Genomic DNA, 9086 nt, shown 5'->3' on the forward strand with positions numbered 1-9086 from the left:
ACACGTAGTGTAATTTGAGGAGGAAGAAGCAGATACTACAATTACTCTACTTACAAAATAATTACTCTAGTTGAAATAAGTAGTATAATTTGGTGTAATAGTAAGAGTAATTATCTGTGTTAGTAGTGTAATTATGTTTATGAGTAGTGTAATTATTAGTACACTATTTTATTTTTTGTCACATAATTACTCTACTTGAGAACTGTAATTACTCTATGTTATTTGTATGTTTAGTATGTTAATTTAATTTGTAAAATAACCTTCCCCTATATATATATATAGAAAATGATTCAAATAAGAATAAAGAGTTTCCTAGGAATGGTAAGAACCAATAGATTTTTTACATTTGGCATTAAAACCTACGGTAAAAGAATAATTCTAGTAAACTATGTCGGTTATAATGATGAAAGAGTAATTTTAGGAAACTATGTCGGTTTTTGGTAATTTTAAATCTCAACCATTGATTAACATGATTCAATTGTCATGATTTATTCCTACTCTTCCTAGGAAACTACTTGTTTTTAGGATAACCCTCCCCTATATATATATATATATATATATATATATATATATATATATATATATATATATAGGCTAAGTATAAAATGAAAACCCACTTGAGTTGTGAAAACTCTAGAAACTTATTCTCAATTACATGTTTTTAATTAATGTTTAAATCTTGTGGTCCACAATTAAAATGAATAAAAAATGTAAATATAAATATAACTTTTTCTCTCTTCTGAAAACATATATAAAAATTAGTAAAAAAATGTTAAAAAATAGCAAAACATTTTTTTTTGATGTTTTGTATTAAATGTTACAACATATATTACATGTAACAAAAAAAAAAAAAAAACGAAAACGATGTTACATAGGGTTTTCGCGGGTTTTCACAACTCAAATGAGTTTTCATTTTAACCTTACCCAATATATATATATATATATATATATATATATATATATATATAATTTTTCAAAAGGGGTAGCATCTTTCACTGTCTCCCTCCACTACAACTCATCTTTAGTGATTCAGACAGCAACTGATGCCACTTTGTTTTTTATTTACTCAACTTTATAGCTTCATTTTCAGTACCCATGTAGCCATTTTGTTCATCTTTCAAGTTTCAGTTACCATTCCCATTGGTTTTTTGTTCATTTTCGACATGCCGAGGCCCGGACTGAGACCGTTTGAATGTGTGAAGAGATATTGGCATTGTGATAGACACCAGCCACTTAGAGGGTCCATCATTCAACAGATTTTCAGGTAAGTGTGTCTGGAATGGAAAACTGAACTGAAACTGAAACAAAAACTGACGGTTTTTTTATGTTTTTGGAAAAACTGAAGTTACGGTTTGATTTAGGTTTTGCATGTAATAAAAACTGAAAAACCGAATTTGTAGGGGTGTGCTTGAAACTAAGAAAACTGAATCCAAGACCAGAAAAATTGAATTGAAACAAAACTGACGGTTTTGTTTTATGTTTTTGGAAAAAATGAAGTTACGGTTTGGTTTTGGTTCTGCGTGTAATAAAAAACCGGAAAAACAGAACTGAATAAAATTTGTGGGGGTGTTCATGAAACCGAGAAAATTGATCTGAAATGAAAAAACCGAGCTGAAACAAAAACTAACGGTTTGGTTTTGCATGTAATAAAAACCGAAAAACCGAATTTGTAACTTGTAAGGGTGTGCTTAACTAAGAAAACCGATCCGAGAACGAGAAAATTGAACTGAAACAATAACTGACAGGTTGGTTTTATGTTTTTGTAAAAACCAAACTTACGACTCGGTTTTAGTTCTGCATGCAATAAAAACCGAATCGAATTTGTAGGGGTGTGCATGAAATCGAGAAAGTCAATCTGAAACTGAAAAAACCAATTAGAAACAAAAACGTACGGTTTGGTCTTATGTTTTTGTAAAAACTAAACTTATGGTTCTGTTTTGGTTTTGCAAGTAATAAAAACAAAACCAAACAAAACCAAAATTATAGATTTTTTTCATTTTTTTATTATAAATATTTTATAATAATTAAATAAATAACTCATTTAGTTCTAGCTCAAATGTACAGTAATCAATTAGTTATTAATTATTATAATGATTTAGACTCAAATTCATTATTTTTGGTCCACACTTTTCCGGCCAAAAATTTGCAAGCTCAGATGGCAAAAATGAAACTGAACTGAAAAACCGAAACCGAGCAGTTTCGATTTTAGTCCAAAACTGACCCAAACCGAATCATGCACAAGTGTAACTAAAAAGTTCTGATTTTATTGGTTTTTTTTTTTTTGTGTTTTGAATAATGCACACTCAGAGTTGTCAATGAAAAACATAGTCCTGGAACTAAAAAGAAAAGAGAATGGCAAGAGAAGCTGGCTGTTGTTGTCTTGAAATCTGAGGACATCATGTACTCCAAAGCCGATTCCGAGGTACTCGTGTTCGATTAATTTGATTCAGTTGTTAAAAATAATTTTAATTCGATATGCACGTGTACCCCAATGCCGGTATGCGTGTAACTGACGTTGAACGCATAACCGGCATTAAAACATGTGTAACCGATGCCTAAACGTCTGTATCTGGCGCTGGTTACACTGGTAAGGCACGTCCTGAGGCGCTGGTTGCGTATTTGACGCAAAACTCGTTCCGAACCGAACATTTTGACGCAAAACCCATATTGACCCAAATTCAAACACTTGCGTTTTTTTGTACAGCTTGTATAGGTCACTTTTCGCCTATACAGCTCGTATAGGCCTTGAGTTGTGTCAGAAGTTGTTGGTTTTTGTTTCTGGTGCCTCGTATAGCTTTATACGGGCCGTATAGACCCTATACAAGTCGTATAGGTAAGTTGCAAAAAGCTGTTATTGTGTCTTCTCCATACACTTGTCATAAATGCGTGGCCTGCATGACTCATACGAGCTGTATAGGCTTGTACAGTCACCATGGGGGTATTGTATGAAGATCACATCCCTTTGATAATGATCTAAATCATATTATTGTCATGCCACACTATGATTAGGCTGAGTACTTAGACCCCGAAACGTTGTGGGATCGGTTGAATGATGCCATTGATACCATTATAAGGAAGGATGAGACCATGGAAACCGGTGAATTCTTGCACCCGTGTGTTGAAGGTACACCTTTTTTTTTTTTTTTTGAAACTTTCAAACACATTTTGGTAAATAATTTTTCCAGCAACACTCTTTTAAAAAAGAGAAAAACCGTGTTTGTTCTATAATATCAATATGTGTAATTGTGTATTGTTATGGTGTTCAGCCGCCCTTAATTTGGGATGTGTTCCGGTAAGATCATCAAGAAGCCAACGAAACACCAATGCCCGAGTCTACCTAAGCCCAAATGGTCAAACCATACCGAATGCTCGAAGACCAGATGGCCCGAGTGAAACACATACATTATCAGAAACTAATAAAGATTCAAGACCGGTTTTAAATTTTACGCCTTTTTATCCTCAAAATGTTCCTAGACAAATGATGTCATTTGACGACACATCAACTTCAGTGTATCCATTATACCATGGTTTCCATTTTCAACCGCGGGTATGCCATAATACTCATGTAAACCCGAACAATATTATTCTTGGAACCCCGGTTTTTCATGCAGCCCATGAGTCTTTACCTTCTGGTTCTCAAACAGGCTGTCCAAAAAGATCGTTGCTTTTTGATAAAGACGAAAACTTTTCTAAGAAAGAATCGAGACACGAATTGTTGGAGTGTGATTTGTCTCTAAGGTTGGGTCTTGTTTCAAGTAATGACAAAGGGTTGACTATTTTGGATGGCGTTGACTCGGGTCAACGAAGCAAGGAGTTTTCGTTTTTTCCTTTGAGTTCAGAGGGTGAAGAGAGTGAGTGTTCGATGACGGATGTTAGAAAGCGGAAGATGGTAGAGGGGTCGGATAGTTTTTTGCGCTTAGAGTGCGATTTTGACGAGTTTAAAGACCGAATGAAAAGACAAGGTTCGTAGATATGGAACTTGTTATGCAAATCTTTGAAATGAAATGAGTTTTATAAATTTTGCAGTTGCTTAATAAATATTCTTATTTTGTATAAAAAAATCTTATAAATAATTAATTGTATATTTAAGTTATTAAACTTGTGTAAATATACATACTTATGATACTTTTTTCTTCTTTTCTATAACCTAGTTTGCTACCTTTTAAACGAGTAAAAATACGACATTCAAGGTATATAATTGTTCAACTGGCGTTTATGAATACGTCGATAGATGTCTTAAATTTTTAATTTGATTTAATCACGCGGATGGTTCATGCAGTTTGTTCATAATGAAAGTATGGTCAACTTCGAAAAATTACATATTTAGTGCCGAATAGTTTGAAAGTTTAATAAACGTTATTTTTTTTAGTTAAATGCATGTGAGAAACTAACACCTGTTCCTCTTAGCCGGACCGGCTAGGTACCCTATTTCCGATTCTACCGCCTGACCCGACCCGACCCGATGGTGGGACCATTGCACAAGGGTTAAGACCACACTAAGTGGTGGTATTTGGGGATGAGTTTAATTGCCAATTACTAAGTAGTAGTATTTCACTATTTTGATTTTTGAGAGAAATAATATAGAAAAAAAAAAAGATTTATTCAACAAAAGTTGGCAGGTTTTCCAACAACATTTCCAGGTGTCAAAAGTTATTATCAGAAGTCAATTTTGGCAGCATTAAGTATTTGGTCAAAGGAAAATCAAATATGATAAAATATGGATCAAAGTCAAGATTTGTAAACTCATTAATGAATAACAAATAGATATGAAATTTATTTAACTGTAGAAAATAGACACGAGAATATGATTATCTTTTATTTTTTTATATAGTAAATAGTTCAATAAATGAATTGAATGTTTAGTGAATTATTCGGTGGAAAATACGTTTATGTTCATTCATTTAATAAAAGAACAAGAATAGACAAAATGTTTGTCTTCATTTAATTAATCAAACGAACATGAACACATATTTCGTTTATTTATGTTCGTGAATGTTCGCTTATGTTCATTTCTGGATGAATCATCAGTTGTGTTCATTTAAATAAACAAACGAACATGAACACATATGTTTCGTTCATTTATGTTCGTGAACGTTCGTATATGTTTATTTTTGGATGAATCATCAACTTAATATTTTATATTTGTTCGTTTGTACTCATGTAAGTGTGTTTGTGTTCATTTACCTTTGCTCATATAATTTATGTTCGTCTCTTTTTATTCAATTATATTCGCTTATGTTTGTGAATTGTTCGTTTAGATTTTTGATGAACGAATATAAACGAACACGAACATGTTCATTTCTTAAACGAACGAACACGGACACAAATATTTGTTCATTAAGTGTTCGTTTGGTTCGTTTACAGGCCTAAACGCAATACAACAAAAGTATAGAACTTAACAAAACCACAAGCTATAAAGGCAATGAAATGCAAACTTTATCAATACAAAATCATGAATAAGAACATATAATTCAAATGAATTAATACAAACATCCATAAATTAATCTCAAATGCACACACCGTATATAATCTACTAATAATCTCTCCACAGAAAAAAATAATAATAATTACAAATATTATTTAGTAAAAGAAAGCTAAAGCAATGGCCAAGAAAGTGGCCGGAACCACCACGGTGAATGATCGGGCCGCGGCGCTAGGTGACGGTGGTGGAGTTGTGTCACTAGGGGTAGATGGTGTGGTTCGGTCGGTAGGCGATGGGCCGGATGTGGTAGGTGATGGTGGGCTAGCTCCGACTGGAGACGGTCCCTGAGAGGAGGTGGGTGGTGGGGTGGTGGTGGAAGGGGCGGGGGCGGGTGAGCGGGTGGTGGTTGGTGGAGAAACGGGTGTCGGTGTAGGTGTTGGAGTGGTTGTGGGAGGGGTGGTGGGTGCAGATGCTGGTGGTGGGGTGGTGGGCCCTGCAGAGACGTTGATTGCCAATTTTTGACCAATTTGACAATGTGTCCCCACGGTGCATATGTAGTAATGCGTGCCGGGGGCGGTCAAAGTGACAGTGGCGGGGCCGGTGCTGGTGATGGAGATCGGGTTGGAAGTAGTGCATGGCCCGTACGCGGCCTGTGATACTTCAGCCACGTTATGAACGCCAGTGGTAAAGTTAAAAACTGCAATAAATAATATACATTGGTTAGTTAATCAATATAACCTATTGGTTCATAATAATCTATAGTGATGATGTTATAAACAAAACTCTTGATTTTATTTCCGTTGCAAAAGTAACTAAATTTATTTTCACTAGCTTCAATATTCGTCACAATCATAATATTGTTAATTGTTTTAAAATAACAAAATCTTTCTTAGAATTGTTTTAAAATAATAAAATCTTTCATTTCACAATATTCGTAACGAAATTAAAATGGTGAGTACGGTGGCAGCTAGCAATGGTTAGAATAACTTACATAGAGTGTCACGGACGACGAAAGTCTGTTGGGAAGCCCATGTGGTGTAAGCAGAACCCGTGGGAATGGTCCAACCCAATGCGTCACCGACGACATGTCTAGTCTGAGCCATGGAGGTTTGCATATGCATGGATGCAACCATGAACATAACCATCATGAACATCTTAGTACCTAGCTTCATTCCAGCCATTTATATAATATGGTGTTCAAACTTAGGTCACCCCTTGTTTCTCTATATGTGTATATTAAGTGAAATAGAGGTTTCTGTGTTATTGGATATATGGAAATGAATATATGTTTAGGTATTTATAGGAAAAAAATAAAGACCATTTCCGCGTGAAATGGTTGTTTCATATTGGAGATATAATTTAATAAACATGTGTTCTATATATTGACTCTTTAAAATATTTCTGATAAAGTGATAACTATAGATCCCTATAAGCGGTTAAAACTTAATAAAAATATTGTGTTCAATTTTAAAAACTTATTCCGTTAAAAGATACAAAATCATTTAGTTCAAACTACGGGTGGTGTTCAATTATTATTTTTGAGTTTTGGATTAATAGGGCCGGGCTAATCGGGTAATTCATGTCTGAAAATGTTTTTGATAAACGAACCGAAATTCAGGTTTTTATATTCGAGTTTCAGGTTGGGTCAAGTATTTTTAACGTGTATCGAAATTCAGGATATTCACTATAAGCTTTTGAGTCATACAATTTTTGGGTTAACCCGATTTTAGTTTTCATAGTGTAGAATCAGGAATGACGGGAAACTAATTACGCGATTTTTCATACACCTAAGACCTGATCTACTTGAATTGTAAATGGATTGATAGGTTTATTAAGATATTGGTTATTTCTAGCGTGGACTTAGTTCAAACTATCACTGAATCATTTTGAGCGGTTCAAACGACTCAATCAACCGTAAATTTTAATACCTAGTTATTATTTTTAACAAAACTAAACAAATCACACCGCACTGTGAATATCCTTATATAAAATATATTTACCAAAATATGGATTATTTATTATATCCTTCAGGTTTTTAAAATATTTAATATACTGATTATTTATTATTTATTGTATTTAAAATAAAATTTTGAAAAAGGATTAGTAGATTCAGCTTTAACTCGTTTTCAGTTTTGACCAAGACGTGGGAAATTAGGCGCTTTTATATATTATAAAGTTTTAAAAGCATATGACTCAGGTGGAGAAACTAGAAAGTGTGGTAGATGATTATATTATTAAAAATTAAGCATTTTTATATATTATAATTTACCAAAATGTTGAAAAGGTAGCGTTGACCAATTTGATGTGTGAAGTCAAACATTCAAGATTGTATATCGGTGGAGATTCCGTCATTTGATTGGTGTTCATTTTTTATTTTTTCTAGATTTATAAATATTACACTTTTAACCCATATACTTGCAAAAACTTTACAGCTTAAGTCTTCCAAGTCAAGGTCCGGTCAGATCAACCGAGGGTCTAGCCGATAATATTACGAGTTGAGCTATCTCGAATCGTTATGCTTAACTGAAGTGCTTCAGCATAAACCAACTGATCATGGCCTTTTTTGTATTTTATCTGGTTTTTATATAGCAATTAAGATAACAACAATATCAGAATTATACATGAATCTTACTTATATGAGTTAACGAGCTAGTTACTTGACCTAAGCTAGTTAGCTAAGTTTGACTCGAGTTTTAATGAGCTAATTTACTTGAGTCGTTAAGCGAAATGCAAGCCTACGGAGCACGAGCTATTTAAACTTTCCTAATTCAATATTAATATTATTGATTAGTTGAATTTGTCACGGCTTGACGTAAAAACTAAATGATTTAATAAATAAGTTAAAAATATTTTATAATAAATAACTAAATACTATCAAATCAGTACAAATAAATGTTTATATATTTTTCTTTCTTATGTACTAATTTATTTTTTTTGTAAATAATTATTTGTACAACAAAATAAGGTTATAATAATAATATTATAAAAGTATTGTTTAGTTATTTTCCAAAGTTGCCGGGTGAAGCTTCTGGTGGCTGGTGCTAACGTACACGGGTAACTTTTATGTGTTAATTTTGACTTAGTAACTTTGACTATTTCTGAACATTTTATGTAATTTTGACTGCTTAAAAGAACATAAAACATTTGATATTTAATACTACCATGATGATCACTTAGCAATTATATTCACATTTAAAGACCTTTCCATCTAATTTAAGCTGATAACTAGATTTTTTAGTTTTAAATATTAAAAATTGACGCCAAATCGGCAGTGTCTGCACTAAATCGTAGACAAAATCGTGAGTTGCGGTGGCGAACCGACACGAATTCGGTTGGTATCGGGTTACGGAACTGAGAGTAGAGCAAAAAAACATCTAAAATACAACAAATTAGCATATTTAAATAAAAAAAACTCGACAGACAAAAAAAAACACACACATGTTGCGCCCAAGATATTATGCGAATTCGTCCGAAATCGACGAACAAAAATAAATTGTGGCGAAAGAAAACATGCATTGCGACTGCGAGTTAATGCGAATTCCGCGACAAACCTATGCGTACTCCGCGAATTCCGCGACAAACCTATGCGTACTCCGCACCAAACAAAAGGAAAATGTTTTAACAAAGAAGTTTTTTTTAACTAAAAAACAAAAAGATAAAAAAA

The 9086-nt window shown here is 33.3% G+C and overlaps 2 protein-coding genes across 2 annotated transcripts; one reads left to right on the plus strand and one right to left on the minus strand.

Annotated features, from left to right (window-relative positions):
• The first annotated feature begins 1096 nt into the window (after positions 1-1096).
• Positions 1097-4003, plus strand: LOC143590347 (uncharacterized). The gene is made up of 4 exons (XM_077070852.1): positions 1097-1264; positions 2308-2422; positions 3010-3124; positions 3267-4003. Exons 1-4 carry the CDS (start codon positions 1164-1166, stop codon positions 3968-3970), a joined length of 1035 nt encoding a protein of 344 aa, XP_076926967.1. The 5' UTR covers positions 1097-1163; the 3' UTR covers positions 3971-4003.
• A 1554-nt stretch (positions 4004-5557) lies between these two features.
• On the minus strand, positions 5558-6603 carry LOC143590348 (uncharacterized). Its single transcript, XM_077070853.1, has 2 exons — positions 6414-6603; positions 5558-6119 (listed from the first exon to the last, which is right to left on the minus strand). Exons 1-2 carry the CDS (start codon positions 6601-6603, stop codon positions 5581-5583), a joined length of 729 nt encoding a protein of 242 aa, XP_076926968.1. The 3' UTR covers positions 5558-5580.
• Positions 6604-9086: the final 2483 nt, after the last annotated feature.

This window comes from Bidens hawaiensis, unplaced genomic scaffold, assembly GCF_021521415.1.
Source record: "Bidens hawaiensis isolate Kalapana, Puna unplaced genomic scaffold, B.hawaiensis_p1.1 tig00038488_1, whole genome shotgun sequence".
Lineage (NCBI taxonomy): Eukaryota > Viridiplantae > Streptophyta > Magnoliopsida > Asterales > Asteraceae > Bidens > Bidens hawaiensis.

Coding starts and splice junctions, on each gene's coding strand:
- LOC143590348 (XM_077070853.1), bottom strand. CDS start 6,603: ATGGCTGGAATGAAGCTAGGTACTAAGATGTTCATGATGGTTATGTTC. Junction 6,120..6,413: donor CGTCGTCCGTGACACTCTAT/GTAAGTTATTCT, acceptor TATTTATTGCAG/TTTTTAACTTTACCACTGGC.
- LOC143590347 (XM_077070852.1), top strand. CDS start 1,164: ATGCCGAGGCCCGGACTGAGACCGTTTGAATGTGTGAAGAGATATTGG. Junction 2,423..3,009: donor ACTCCAAAGCCGATTCCGAG/GTACTCGTGTTC, acceptor CACTATGATTAG/GCTGAGTACTTAGACCCCGA. Junction 3,125..3,266: donor CTTGCACCCGTGTGTTGAAG/GTACACCTTTTT, acceptor TATGGTGTTCAG/CCGCCCTTAATTTGGGATGT.